Source organism: Battus philenor, unplaced genomic scaffold (genome assembly GCF_028537555.1).
Source record: "Battus philenor isolate CCGP_79_NKW_IND1 unplaced genomic scaffold, ilBatPhil1.0.hap1 SCAF_7, whole genome shotgun sequence".
NCBI classification, from domain to species: Eukaryota; Metazoa; Arthropoda; class Insecta; order Lepidoptera; family Papilionidae; genus Battus; species Battus philenor.
This window is the reverse complement of record NW_027181737.1, coordinates 1588490-1604866: the sequence shown is the minus strand read 5'-3', so window position 1 is coordinate 1604866 and position 16377 is coordinate 1588490. Positions and strand designations below refer to the sequence as shown.

Sequence of the window (16377 nt, the reverse complement as noted above, 5' to 3'; positions counted from 1 at the left end):
GAAATCTATTTAATGAAACTATAATAATCATTAAGCCATCAGTTAATTACATGTCATTAACATACAAATGTAAACAACTTTGAAAGCTTTATAAATGTAAATAGACAAATCTAGATTCTTTAATGTGTACTATAAACCTATTTAGCACATTAATGAACCACTTTAAGCTAATTTACAGGGTGATGTAAAAATTGCAGTAGTATTCAAAACAAACAGCAGCCAAAATGATAAACATCGCTATCATAATAGCCCTTGTTTACACATAAAATTCTCAATTAACAATTGGATGGTCAATTTAAATGAGCTAATGGAGTAATTATGAGATAAAAATATAATTGATTAACTATATAGCAGATAATACAGGATTATAACAATAAGTTTTTTTTTTAATAATCATCATAATTGTCAAAAGGTGTCCTTGATGGACATGGGAAATGAATATTGTAGATTTTTTTTCTACCTTTAAACAATGTTTGTAATATGGTTTCTTAGGGTTATGGTGTAAGTTGTGTCTAGACTCTAGAGTATGTACATATGTAGATGTAAAGGGTGCTTACCTTGAAAACCTCAGAAAAGAAGCCAGCTCCAATCTTCTCCAGGATAAAATCGTCGAAGGGATACAGGGCCGCTACAGCGGTCCGCAGGGCAGTGCACGACGACCCAGTCACTCTCCTGTCACCGAGCTTCTCACTATCCTCACAAACACTCGACTCCTCGCACTCATTTTCACAACACACACCGCGTTTCGTCCTACAACCGCTTTCCTGCACATCGCGATACCTTCGTCCCGACTTCGAGTGCGGACCTCGCACGTAGCGTCCCGCCTTGGCCGTCTCATCCAGATTCGTAAAACTCTCCGCGATCTTCAGCACCTTCGAGGGCTTCCGTCGCTCGAACGCGCTGTTGCACTTGGCCTCCTCCGACGCGCACTCGCCTTGCATTCTAAATGTTGATAACGCAGCCAGCGTTTATCCCGCCTCAAACATAGTGGTCAAGTGCCTCTCCGCGATGCACGCAGCGGCATCTCCGACCTCCACGGCGCAATATTTATGTGGCGGTACTCGAAACTATGCGAAACATTGTTATGCGGACCAAAAAAAAGAAGCGATTTTAAGCGACTGTCACTTTCACATATTTCACTGCATCTCTATATTACTAAAGCTTACTGTGGGCTGATTAGTTTTTAATTTAAACGCAGCAGTTTGTTTCCCTAATTCGCGTGAAATGCAGTTTATTTATAACACAAAAACAGTCCGGTTGACCGCCGACGCGCGCTCTGGCAAAGTAAGAAAAGCAGTAAGTAAGCAACGGAGCATTGGCATCGCCACTTACAACAAACTACACATGACATAACAATCGCTTATATTGGCAGCCCTGTTTGACAAGCATAATAATGTTACTATATTAGAAAAAAATAATATTATTTTGTTAGTTGAGTTATTAATTTTTCGTATTATTGCTAAATGAGATTAATAATAAAATATTAGGAATACTTTAAGTAAGTATAACGGATTATTTTCTTTCATAAAAAATGGAAAGAAATATTTTACCATAATTAAATTTTGGCAAATGACGTGTTTCACTATTTGTCGCTAAAGCATGTTATGAAACGAATTAATGATACTGTTTTTAGTTATAAAAAATGTTTCCGAATTTTTAATGTTGTTTAATTTTGTTAACTTTGATCTTATTTTAAAAGTTTGTTTTAATTCGAAATCCCACAGACAAAATAAAAAAATAATATGATTTTCAGTTGCTAGCTAGATGGCAGTAATATCAATGCAATTTTTTTTAAATGTTTTCTCTTCTACCTTCAAGTAGATAGTTCAGTGAAAATTCGGTTTGCTCCACATTTCCAGAGTATTTATGAAAAATATAAGTTAATTTTCACGTTGTTCACGATGTTTTGGGTGTAAATATTTCATAGTGTAACGTTGCATGAGTACCGATATATTTTGACAGTTCAGTGAAACCTAATGAAATAATTTGTTTCGAAAAAGACTGATTGAAATGAAATAATTACTTGTGAATTTAATACATTCGTCATAGCAGCCTGATAAAGCAACCCCTAACACCGTTATGGTAAGTAACAAGGCCTCAATCAGGAATAAAGGATAAATATATCAAAATTTAGAAACTGCTGTACTGCGCTATAGGTATGCACGCGCCAGAACGGCCGCTCCGTACCGTCAATTTACCGTCAACGCTTGCAGCGGCGGCGCATATGGTCTTTTTCTTCGGCTCTCACCTCGTTGCGTCTAAGGCGCGGTACAGCAGTTTCGGTAGCATAATCTGCTACATAAGTTTATAAAATCGTCATTAACTAGCGCTATCTTATTTTCCCTTGAATTATAGATTTCATTTATCGATTATTGTCATATTTCCAACAAAGATGGCGTTGAACACCAATTATGTTTTGCGGTATTTGTAATAACACAATATCCTACATAATCCTATGTAGAATTGTCGTCACCGCATTTATTTACATTGTAACGTTTCATGTAATTTTAATAAGTATCCATTCTTCTTTTTCCTTTTCTTTCATCCTTCTCAATGTCTTTTATTCTTTCCTCTTATTTATCATTCCTTTCCATACTTTCCTTCTATACATCGCATCACTTTCATCTCCTTTCCTATAGAGATCAATAGTTTTATGTTTATAATTTTTATCATTTGTTTAATAATACATTTATTTTTAATTATGATTTTCCTACTATTTATAAATCAATTTAAATTTAATATCACAGCTATTTTATCACTGAATACGGGTCTTACGCAAGTTTTGTAGAGAAGGAGTTTGGGGTAGAGGGAAAGTTTGCTGGAGGACATTATGAGAGGGCAAAGCTCGTTTAGGATTTGGTAGGCTTTATTCTTGACAATGCGATTGTGCCAGTGGAGTTAGAGTTTGAAGTTATGGTGACTCAGTGGTACTTGACGAGTCTTTACAAGATATAGAACAGTCAGACAAAGTAAGAACAGTTTTTCTGTAAGCATATACAGGGTGGAATTTTTTAACGCCACCTGGAGGAAAAGTACTATACACTCTGGAGATGGACAATTTTATTCAAAGGAAACATTCTTTTATTTTTAAAAAGAAACAGAACTGGATTCTCAGATTTTCGGTATTTTATTGTTTTCGATTTGCGTAAAATACAAAATAATAACACGGCGCCGATCGATAGGGTCAATCATAAGGATCACATCTCTAACAAACGTGGTAAATTGAACACAATGAAAACCATGAAATCTAAAATTATAAATTTAATAGGATAAGATAAATCACTTTTACCCAATGGTCCATTAGATTACCTAATAAGAAGATTGCATTTTACACGTGTTTGTAATGTTGGTTGGACATAACATTTAAATATGGAATCTTTTATAATAGTGTTATAAAACGACCTGCAATAGTCTTTTGTTATTCACAGTAAATTTGATTGTATAGCCAGCTCAACATCATTATGGCTCGTCAAGAACAATCTGATTTAATAGCAGCTTATTTTTTAAATCACAAAAATGTGAATTTGGCTCTTTGAATATTAAGATCGGCAAGTATCAACTCGATTTGTTCTGAAAAGAATGGTAAGTTAAAAAATACTGTTAAATATAAAAGGCAACTGCAACGTCGTCGGCAGGATTGTTCCGATTTTGATGTAAGTGTTTTAACATACTTCGAAGCTTATCCAAAGGCTTCAAGTAGAGAAGCTGCCGAAGAAATCGGAACCACCCACACTTAAAACGCATTCTTAAAGTGCTAAAAAAGTATAAGTGTTATCCTGAAGGTCGGTTGGTTCAATAATTTCATCCTGGGGATCGTGAGAGACGATTACAATTTTGTCAAAATATTCTGACAAATGTTGCCCGTAACACCACTTTTTTGAGTTACATTATATGGAGCGACGAAACCAACTTTAGTAATGACGGAATGTACAACCGCCGCAACAACCATTATTGGTCTCGAGTGATTCCTGTTCGTGTTCATGAAACTAACAGTCAAATAAGATTCTCTTTTAACGTCTGGTATGGGATTATGAGAGATACTGTTGTTTAATAGATTCAGGTGTTACCTTGGGGAAGTAAGAAAAGGAATAATATATAGCTACTACCGCTATGTAACAGTAGTCATGCAATAAAGTGTACCGCCCGTCAGCCCGCTGATAAATGCGCATGTGGCCAATGATGTGAATTACACAACTACCACCGTTAAATCACTCAAAACGTGTTTCACCCCTTCACGGGGCATCCTCAGGAATAATGTTATACCGATTAGTGCCAAGTTCACTCGCTGTTCATGCGCTTTTATCAGCGGGTTGGCGGGCGATCCACTTTATTGCGCGACTACTGCTACATAGCGGAAGTAGCTATGTATTAGTCCTTTTCTTACCTAGATACTGTTGTGTTAGTCCACGTGTACGAAGGTCATCTAAACACTGTCAAGTATCTTGAAATACTGGATCTCTTAAGAAATGGGTTAAGTTTTTAAAATAGTAGTAATAGTTAAATTTCGTCGATATAAATACGGGCGAAGCTCTAATGAATATAAGCTTAGGCGAATGGTTTCGTAAATGGCAAATAGACGTTCATCCTGACAAGAGTCAAACGATCGTCTTCACACTTTCTCGCCGACCCAGATACAGATGCGGTCTAAATCCGGGCGTCCTATCTCTTTACGGTCGTTCTATTCCTTGGACGAAAGCCGTCAAATACCTAGGGGTCATCTTTGACACCAGACTTTGACTTCAATTCCAAATTTACATAAACCCTGTCAGAAATAAAGCCTGCGCCGTACTGTTCAGGCTTTACCCCCTCCATAGCCTTTCAAGTAGGCTGTCCCTCATACACAAACTCATCCTCTATAAGACCTGCATAAGACCCGTGTTCGCTTACGCAAGTGTGGTCTTCACCCATGCCCTGGCACACATACTTCAACCTCCACTGACGTTACAGAACCGCTTCACCCGGCTCGCAAACGGCTCGAGGTGGTTCCAAAGAAACATAGACCTGCGACAGGGTACCCTTCAAACAGTCGCAAGATCGAGCATCCTCCATCTCTTAGCGTTAAGAGTAAAAGAGAATATTACAAAAGTGAGAGAACCAGGACAGGACGTATGGTTGTATTGGGTGAAAGCGCACGCGAGGACGGAGGGGCGGGAGAGGGCGGACCAACTGGCCAAGAACGCGGCTCTGAAGTGCAAATAAATACTGGACTACAAGGAATGTCCCATTTAATTCGTCAAGCGACAGCTTAGGTTGGGATCGTTTGACAAGTGGAATAGGAGGTATATGGAAGGAACAACAGCATCGACGACGCGGAAGTTCTTCCCGGACCCTGTCGCAGCCTACAGCGTGCTCTGCAGTATGGAGGTGGACGCGGTCTTGGCCCAGCTCTTTATGGGGCGCGGGGGATTCTCTGGTAAAGGGACAGGAAAACCTTTCTCAACTTCTGCAGAACAGTAATAAATAAGAGCAAATGATAAGATTAACAGTGCAATACAAAAATGTATATTAGAACTAATTATTAGAGAAATAAATTAAATATGTAAACACTAACATTGAAAATAAGAGAACTGTGATATATAGGTATAAGATGTAAAATTAACTAAAAAGCTGTGATATATATAAATTGTATAATAAAAATATAATAAAAATATAATTGTATAATAATAATATGTGATATATATATAAATTGTATAAATAAACTAAACTGCAGTAATTGAGGATGGACGAAAGGATATTGAAGCGGAAGAGAAAATAGACAGAATTATGAAATGAAAGAACAGAATGATAGAGATTGTGAAGAATGGAAGAAAAATATAAAAATAATAAAAAAGAAGTGAATTATTTAATAAAGAAAATAAATCCTTGTTACCAACAAAATAGGGGGTGGAACGGTCCTCAATAGCGGGAGAGATTGTAAAAAAACAGGATATAACTTCAGATGACGCCGATAGATGGCGCTGGAAGATATCAAATTCGCGCTGTTTTGGCGCGGGTGCCGATACTAGAGCGCCCCGTTACTTTGACTTTTAATGCACAGGATGATTGGTTGTAGATGTAAAAGATTTAAGAAGATAATGTATTACTCATTTGCAGGCAATTAATTTATGGTATGCCCTGCACACAAATGCAATAGCTTCAGATATAAAAAATAACAATGATAATGATACATAGTAAGAAAAAACATTTTTTAGAAACAAAATTTTCAAATTTCAAAATATAAAAGATTTAAATAAAAAAATCTGACATATTTCAGAGCGATCATTTTATAGTTTGATAAGAAATAATTAAATAATTAAAAATTAAAGAATTTTCCTAACTAATGATATATTCATTAACCAATTTAAAGCTTTTATACAAATCATTAATTATCGTGTATGTGTTATTTTGGCCCTTGTTTTTGGGGACCCACCCGTTCACCCCCTATCATGGTTCACAGGGACTTTTTTGACGAAAAAAATCTTTCATATGGTATTGTTATTTTCTCTCTCATATTTTATCCGTCTCAATGTCTCCAATTCTTTCCTCTTTTATCCATCACAAACTCTACCATTCCTTTTCTTACTTTATCTCCTTCCATGCATCGTCTTGCTTCAGCCTCAGAAATACTTAATTTATATCTAGTTTGACTATCTTCATTTCTGACTTTACTTCTTAATCACATATCGCATTCTTTTCACTATTTATTGCAATCAATCACAATATCCGTTACTTCCTGTTCCTTATTTATTTAAACCTTCTGATGGTTTCTCCTATGACCTTCCGCCTAAAGGAAAGTCCAGCTTCTCTTGTATATGTTGCAGCGTAAGATTTTACTTGTAAACTTGACGGAAGATGGCGTTCAGGACGCATTAACTTCAAACGATGTCGATAGATGGCGCTGAAAGTCGATAGCTTTTTATTGCTTCAGCATAGGCGTTCATACCAGGGTTTCCTGTTTGTTTGACTTGTATTGTATGTCGGATACAATAATAACAGGGGTTAAATTTTTAACTAGTGCGCAATAAATTAACTGATTCCGGGTGGAAATTAACAATCTAGTTTATTTAGTTTTTTTCGATAAAGATTTTTTTTTTAAATTGAAAGCAGTTGAAGTATCTTCTTAATATATGGACTGTCAGCTAGTGTAAGTCCTGTCAAAATTAGCCAGTCATTTGAAAGTTTATTCGGAAAGACATACATGCAAAAATTTAAAAAATTTGCAAATATACCTCATGTATTAGATTCATATGCGTGTAGTAAATAGTGGATATTTTAATACCACAAACAGACAGTCCAATTTTATTTATTTGTATAGATGAGACGCATACTGTTATAGTGTATCAATAATTAGTTTTGTATAGTTTGTAGATTTTTAACTTTAATATTTAACGTGTTCTTTGCATCTGTTTGACACCATTCTCACCCGAGTATTTTATTTTTAACCCTTTCGTCCCGGATGGTACATATGTGTACTACAAATGTTTGAAAACCCCTGGAACCTAAAATGATCGCTCGTTTTCAGTGGAAATTGTACCAGGCCGGTGTTTATGCGTTTGGCTTTGAGGTTATGTACAAAAATCGCACGCTGTCAGCATGACTAGCTAGTCCAGCGCTAATTTCCATTGTTTGCACGTGGTTTTGGTGTATAAATTTTATGTTTTAGTATTTCGGGACGAAAGGGTTAAAGACCATTTTTTTATTTATTTCTCCGACTTTTCGCTGTACAATTAAAGAAATTATTATCAAAAGGTAGGGTAGGTGTAAATAATAAGCCATAATTGTGTTTCGCTGTTTATTTTATAATTCATGCCGACTATATACTTAACATTATGTACCTATATCACACGGTGGGAGTTCCCACGCGTCGCTTGTAGAGAAATATATCCCCGAATGCACAGGGATGAAATTTCCTACCGGCGATCGCTTAAAAAACGAATAATCTCTGGCATCAACGTAACAACGCTAGATCAAGTTATACACAACTCTACCTATATTAAAATTACCGCTCGGTAGCGCCCCGTCACGATATTATTGCTGTCGCCATTTTAAATCTAGTCTCAACCTTATCTATCTAGTTAACTATACATTTGACTCAAAATGAGTATTCGTTCCTTACGCAATAAACCATATTCTAGACTTATCTATTTTAGTATTGCTTGACGAAGGAGGTCGTAAACCTCCTTAGTAAATAGGCGTAACAAATACGACTAAGATCTAGAGCGACCATCTCATGGTACGCCACGCTCGAAACATCGCTTATGTTCATTATCTATATATTCAATTTATAAAATGAAGTGCTATAAATTCGTTGATATATAAACGTTTTGTCAGCGGCATAATGAATTTTTAACTTAAATTACATTTAAACATAAAATAAACGACATACGTATTTAAAACCTAATTTTTGTTGTAAACATTCAAAGATCCAATGAGAAAATATATAAAGCGTTGAAATGATCGTGGATGTATTGCTAGCAATCAAACTAAAGCTCCGACAAGGATAAAAACCGTAATGTAGATAAAAATTGAAATCATAAACTCTTTCTATAAACTGATATATACAGTTAATGGCTTTAAACCTTTCGTTACATACGCCGGAGTTAACTGGCATCTATTTACCGTTCCTTAATTAACTGAATTATTATTAAATTGATTCGTCGTAGGGCGTCAATCAATTTTGTTATTAAATGCGCCTTCAGTCAAAAAGAATGTGAAAACAAAATCAGAAGAGTCAAATGTTTAGAAGTGAAGTGCATAATTGGAAACTAAAAAAAGTAAAAAAAAAAAATACAATAAGAAACGCACATATGTCCGGTTCAGTAGCGTCACTTCGACGGACTACGGTAAACAAAGGGTTAAGTTTAGAAAGATTGGAAAGAGTAGGAGATATATGGAAAGAGATAGGGAGTATATTGGTGACCATATAGGTAGTAAATTGACGATGAGATATTGGGAAGGTATAGAATTACATAGAGAAAGAGATAGACAGTGTATTGGCTAAGAGAAACAGAGAGCGTTTTGTTGAAAATTAATATAATGGTAATTAGGCAAGAGATAGATTGAACCAGATAGAGACTATAGGAAAAGAGGAAGCAGAATAATTATTATTATTGAAGTAGCTAGAAGAATTGTTCGTTCTAGGAGGACATGGCATCGCAAGACTGGTCTTCGTGGTGATCTTTGCGTAGGCCTGTCTTGCAGTGAGCGTCTACCAGCTGATAATTATGATGAAAGGGAAGAAGTAGGGAGTATATCAAAAAGAGGAGGACAATAGGAATGTAAATGTGAAATAGAAATGTATATAATAAATAATAACAAACAAAATACTGGTCTGTATTGTGAATTTGTAACTAAAACTTTATAAATTGACATAATTTATTTGCTCATTAGATCTTCGTGTGTTTCTTGATATATATAAAGTTATATATACTATATGTTCTACCGTATAGAGAATTAAGTTATTAAAAAAAAATGTGCTTATATTATCAGTAACATAAGTAGATTTGAAGGCTGTTCGACTGCAGCATAGCTTCGTAAATAAAATATAGCTAAATTATTCTAGCTACGCGATTTACAACGACTTTGTACATTACTAAGCTTCATGTGTGAATTAATAATACCCGCTAATGTTATATACTCAACAAATGTATACTTTAAAAATATTCTGAGAGATACAGTCTTAGTTGATGCTTATTATACATGCGGTTAGATGGTTTAAATATTACGTTCACCTATATTGACATTTTTGATTTTAAAAAATACATCATCCTACAACTCTGAACGTGTCGCTTGACAGCAAAATGAGTTTAAAACATATATATAACATGAATTAATACAATAATATACAAGATAGATAAAGTAATTTTGATTGCTTGATGATTTTAAATGAAAAATAACATAATAGCATGTCCGTATATAAAGGTTGTCGTAGGTTAGGCCCAGAAAATTAAATAAAAATTATTGTCACGTATTTTTATTGATACGTTTTAAATCTTTTATAGTCAAATCATTAGACCTCTGTGTCGCCTTATGTTAAGTGATGAGGTCTATGATGTTACGTGCTTGTCTAGAAGAAGCCTTTTCACTTCACTTAAAGCCTTCCAAGTTATAGTTAGCTGGAAACATCGATTCTGGTAGGTTGTTCCATACCTTGGCTGTTCGTATTATATAAGTAATATCAAAACTCTTAAATCAGATTAAAGGCACCAACTGTGTATAGCTGTCGTGAATCCGTGTCTTATTGTCCGATAGAATAAAGGAGATGGAAAAAGTTTTTGATGTAATTTCAACACACTCTCCAAAATGCAGTCCATAGAACAGCGCAACTGGCAACATTTATATGCTCCAAGCTGGAAGCTTAGCGTTCACCAAAGCATCGTTACCAATCAGCCTATTGATTCATCTCTGTATGGAGTTCAAAACTTCATGCTGGTAGTTTACTGATCCAACCTACAGATGGCCATGTATAAAACCTGTCGTCAAACGAAGTACTCAATATTATACGTCCACGACTGGATGTAAAGCCCAAACATATATCTGCAATAGGTCTGGTTGGAAGCGGTATTCATGTAGCATCGTCTGAAGATCTTAACGAGGTCGTCTGTTAATCATATGGTTGGGTGTCTGACGGTCCGTGGTCACTACCGCTCAAGAAAATTAAAGCCTGGGCTGCCATATGCTGCCACTTGCCAATTCACTTGGCTTTCTTACATTCGTCTATTAATGTGACATTTTTTTTTAATTTTCTGGTTCTAACACACTGTCTTAACACCCGATTTTGGATACGTTGATATATAAGACACTATACAAAGAATAAAAGGTTTAAGATTCGTTCTTGAATAAAATATTTTTCCTATACATTCAGAAACGATACAAAATCAGTGCATATTGCAAAATGTACATTATTAAATTACATTATTTATTATATATATATATATTTATTAAATGAATCCATACTCTCAGTACCGTCTATACATGTGATACAACAAGTAATTCTCACAACCGTTTGCACCAAATTTCTATCGGCTGCTAACTAGATGGCGTTACCAGTAACGAAACGTGGCAACACCTTGGAAAACAATTTCGAATATTCGTCCAGAGCCATAACGCTAAAATTTGCAAGCATTAAATAAATTGGCTCATCCTAAACCTTCTTTTAACATACAAAATACATAAAATATACATCTTTCACATTTTTTTTAATTTATTAATTACTTTTTAAATAGACGCCATTTTTATTATACTTGCAAAACGTAGCAAATGGTTTTATGTTACATAGTAATATTGCTTTCGACTCATTTCAATCGGCTTATTTTGAAACATTCGTATGATATTTTGCACCGTATGAAAATTATTTTTGAAGCATTATATACAAATTGAATGTATCAATATATACAGTATGCCATTATCCGTCTATTCATATAATAATGAATCTCTTCACCCTTGATCACGCAATAACTTAAAGACTTCATTAATTTCATTCGTCTTTTCATGAATTTCATAATACTTTGGTGTAAGCTTTTTGTGAAATTAAAAATAGAATATTGATCAAATTTATAAAATATAATGACAATTAAAACTTTGTGCTTTTGACAGTTCGCTACGAACTTCGCGCATTTGACAGTTCGCTATGAACTTCGCCCCTTTGATGATTTGACAGTTCTCACACTACGAAGCAATTGCATTTGTGCAATATTTATCCATCGCAAAATTAATCAATTCATTTCACATTCAAATAAAATGATCACTTTAAATAAGTTTAAACCTTAAAATGTTTCGCTATTATAAAGTATAGAATTTAACATGTGCAAAATATCCCCGAATGTTTTATCCTCATTGCATCTGACGGAACAAAAAACATTTAAATTTGCATATGAAAGCTTTAGATATGAATTGTCAAGTGGATTTCATTTTTTTTAATATTTATCGTATATAGCGGCAAAATTTCTACACCGGTGCCCATTTTCCTATAAATGATTCGACAAAGCCATTTCATCTATCTATAGTTTAAATTTATAACAAGATATACACACACAATTTTAAAAATAATACATTTAAAATACTCCATACAAATCAAAACATTTAAATTCGATATAACTATGAATCGGTGATATTTAAACTCAGATAATAAGGATTGGATAATTTTGCATATTTACCTAAAGTTTTTAGTGTTGGCTTAATATGGAAACCATTTTTATACTTATAATCCCGAAATGCGAATCGAGAAGTGGGATGACAGTATACTAGCTAGTGCAGGTATATCGAAAATAGTTTCTTTTCAAAATATATCTATTATAGTTATTTAAAACGGGGAAAGATTAATTTGTAAGACGCACACAAGATGTTTAAGAACAGATGGATTGTCATCTGTCTACCTCCTCTGGCATGTGTACCCCAGGAGTTGACAATAAATTGAAACCTTATTGTAATAACCCGAGAGTTTATAGTCAAATAAATAACGTTAGGCAATTACACGTGAGATAGTTTAAGACGACTTTCGTTCAAAACACAGATGATAAAATTAAATCTTAATTTTGAACAGAATAACATCAGTGAACTACAGACTTGCTTCTATTGATAATTATATAGCGGATGATGAAAATCATTTTATTTGTCTATAAGTATGATATACAATGCGATTTAATGCACAGATTTAACAATAAATATCTCTTGAAAAGAAAATGTTAGACATAAAACAGAGGTACAATAGTGGAGTTAGTTTCACTTAGTTTTTTTTTTAAAATTCAAATACCAGTGTAAATTGATTTGCTATATTTGAGCCGTTTATTTTGAAAGAGGCATAACTCACTTTGTTTTTAAGTGGTGACATTTTTAAAAATAAAAAGGTACCGTTCAATTGTATTCAGTTTTACCATTAAATCGATTTTTATTTAAAAAGTGACTTATGACAAGTTCAAAATAAACGTCTCATTTTATTGTAAATGAATAATGGAGTTTAGAAATGAAAAAGCATTATAATATTTATCTCTCGGAATAAGTAAACGAACGTATGTATTAACATAGATATGCCTTTCGGGTTATAGATGGTATAATTTAAGAATTATCATTTTCTAAAGGCATATCCACGATATGATTACGCAATTATAAAAGAAACTTGTAAAATCATATCGAAAAAAAAATGTTTAAATATATTTGTGCTTAAGCAGTAATTTCTTGATAATTTACAATCGAACTTATTGGCGTCCGGGATAACTCGATCATTTAAATTTACATTAGAAATCACCTCGACATTATAAAATGTACAATCACAAGGAGTACATGCGCGTACGGCGACGACATCCGCGTAATGGACTGCTTGTTGGGTTGTTCTTGACATTCGCCTGAAAAACAAAACGTAATCAATTTCAAAATCAAAATTTTCATTTGATGTGTAATTTTTAAAATACGTCTTTTTCAGATGGGTCATATAAGAAGGTTCAAGGGCACACGAAAAGCAATGGAGAGGGCTATACTTGGAGTTTCGCTGTGATCGATTCAGAAATGAGATGCGTATAAAAACGTTCACCGACTTAGTTCGGATAACCCTGTCTGTAGTGGCAGTAAAGGAGGTAGACGCAGCTCGGGTAGACCCCCCACTAGGGGGACGGACGACATACTTAAGTTGCAGGAAGTCACTGGATGCAGGCATCGCAAACACAGTCATTGATTGAGGCGATCTTTTGGGGAGGGGCATATAGCCAGGCCAGCCATATAAGGCATATAGCCTTATACATGTAACTTCAAGTGTAACAGCCTTAAATACTTGAGACGTTGCTTAAAGAAAATGTAGTGTTGTACAGGATATATCCAGAATGAGGTTGTCATATCGAAATCTCCAATTTGGGATGTTAAAACAAGTGTTACCACTTTGTGTCTCTCTATTATGCTTATTATTGAGTATCAGAAGGTACTTCAGGGACTTGTTTATATACCGTATGAAATCGGTGTTGTACATAACAAGCCGTCAGCACGTGCGTGAGCGTTGTTTGTAGTGTAATGAGCGTCAACTGTAAAAACAATTTACAGTACTCCACACTCACCAATAGTAATGTATTAACCTTTTAAGTGCCATGAGGACCGCCGGCTACCTCACGATACCCAACAATAGGTGCCGTGAGGGCCGCCGGCTACTTCACAATTTTGTACATCTAAGAAATATTATTTTTTTCCGACCCTCCGATAATTATTAGCTTCATTAGGCACCTAGCAACTGGATCACGGGATGGTATACGATTTGCAGCATGTTTTAGAAGCGGTCACCATGGGTGCCAATGAGACTGCCGACGGCCTCACTTTTTATATAAAATTTACATTAGAATATGTATATAGAAACCTTTCTTTGTATTGAATTCACAATTTATTCATATTTCAAAGCTGACTTTGAAAACCTATCGTGTTTTCTGTGTTACAAAAACGTGACCCGCCGGCGACCTCATAGCACACCGAGTACTCTGTTCTCTTTTAGTGCCAAGAAGGTCGCCGGCGGTCTCAGTACATAATGATATACATAATGTGTATGTGTAAAGATCCCAAATTTTCACATAAGGAAAGCAAGCCTACACTTGATATTTCCATTTGGCACCTGGGGAAGTCATGGCCAAAACAGCTTGGCAGTTAGAAGGTTAAGGAATGAGGTGCGGAGCTTACCAGCGGGAGTGGCAGCGAGTAGCGGTGGTGATGGTTCACGTTCGCAGTTGGCAGCAGAGCGTGCCAAAGTGCGTGGCCCGTTGCGTGATTCGCGCGACACGAAGCAGTAGCGGCGGGCCGCGGTGCTGTCTCGCGTCACAGGCGTGCTGACCACGAACGAGGCGCCGTTGTCGTACCAACCACCGTGACATGTGTACGCTGCAAATACATACCACATACGTATATTACTTGTTCCATTAAACGGAAGAGATCAGATAAAGTTTTTTTAGCCACTTCCGCACATGCAGTGGTAGTCGTGCAACAAAGTGCACCGCCCGCCAGCCCGCTGATAAATGCGTATGCGGCAAACAATGCGAATCACACAACCGCCACCGCCAAATTACTCAACACGTGTTTCACCCCTCCACGGGGCATCTTCAGGAGTTATGTTACACCGATTAGTGCCAAACACAGAGAATGAATGTACACACTTCTACTTCGGACTTCGTGTTGTTATTACCTAAAATTAGGAAGGATCTCTAGGAAGAATCCCACAATATTATCATTATTCTATAAACGAATATCTAAATAATCAGTAGCAGGGATCTCGTTTGGTTATTCTGATTTCATTCAGGCTATATCTGCTAAAGCGTATATGTATAAATCTGTGTTCAACTTTATTAAAAGATGTGTTGTTGTGAAGTTTCTTCATGCTTCTTATTCACAACTATAACACATTGTGAAGCAGGGTAGAGTCAAAATAAAATAGATTTAAAAATAAATAGATAATAAGTTGAGCAATACGAGTTTTGCTAAAAAAGTTCCAATGTGCAATAAATGAATTTTACCTTTATTTGTTAATTCTACATTTTATATTTTGCATTTTGTTTTTAAGTATATACTATCTTCTAATAATGTTTACACTTACATCTAATAAAAAAAATATCTTCTATAAGTAAAGCATTTGACATGCCTCTCATCTGCTTCAACTTAGCCGCTACATAATTAACCAGATTTCACGCTATTTCACCAGATTGCGTCTCCGATCACCAATCGTCAGTCCGTACTGGTTCTAGTTTAGTCCTAGACGCTTGGGGGGACTGGCGACATCGTCAAGGTCACAGAAAGTCGCTGGGTGAGGGCAGAGCAAGAGCAAGAGCATCTATCAGCTGACATATGATGAAGAAGATATATCAATATATGTGATTTACCTGTTACAACTTCCCTGTTGTCACACGTTGAATAGAACTCCATATTCTTGGCAGAGTTGCATCCAACTTCGAGTCTATAGTAGTTGCTACTTGGGCAGGTGACGTCATCATCTTCCACCTGCCTCCGACTCCTCATGATGGGAGTGCTCGACATGTTTCTAATACTAAAGTTGAACAGCCTAGTGTAGTTCGCTCTGGAATTATGTCCTACAGCATCTTCTCTTCTACTCCTATTGCTTCTTCTTTCTTCTTCCTTGAGTGATCTCGCTGTTCTCTGGTGTCGGTGGTTCTGTATAGTGTACTTGCCGGCATAAGGACATACTTTAGACTCCGGATTACTAGCTGAAAAATTTATTTATTTGATTTAGAAATAACAGAAACTTACGCCAGAAATGCTAAAAAAATATTTAAGGGATTTTAAAATGCTTAGTTCCCTTAATATTTCCGTCAAGATATCTCTCTCGTTTCCCATTTTTTCTTCATACAATCTTTCATTCCTTCTATACATTGTCTCTTTTCCTTCACCATTTCCTCCTGTATTACTTTTTTGCTTCAAGGTGGT

General features: G+C 35.5%; 2 protein-coding genes across 2 annotated transcripts in view; both read right to left on the bottom strand.

Moving 5' to 3' along the window:
• cdi (center divider) overlaps positions 1-1320 on the bottom strand; it is a 180237-nt gene extending 178917 nt beyond the window's left edge. The window contains exon 1 of the mRNA XM_068774258.1: positions 558-1320. Within this exon, the coding sequence (XP_068630359.1) occupies positions 558-941 (384 nt within the window). The 5' untranslated portion in view covers positions 942-1320. The remainder of the gene's footprint in view (positions 1-557) is intronic.
• Positions 1321-13190: 11870 nt separating this feature from the next.
• The window catches only part of LOC137931038 (uncharacterized), a 282114-nt gene continuing 278927 nt past the window's right edge, over positions 13191-16377 (bottom strand). The window contains exons 11-13 of the mRNA XM_068774431.1: positions 15816-16157; positions 14626-14823; positions 13191-13319 (exon numbers count right to left, since the gene is read on the bottom strand). Of these exons, the coding sequence (XP_068630532.1) occupies positions 13219-13319; positions 14626-14823; positions 15816-16157 (641 nt within the window). The 3' untranslated portion in view covers positions 13191-13218. The remainder of the gene's footprint in view (positions 13320-14625; positions 14824-15815; positions 16158-16377) is intronic.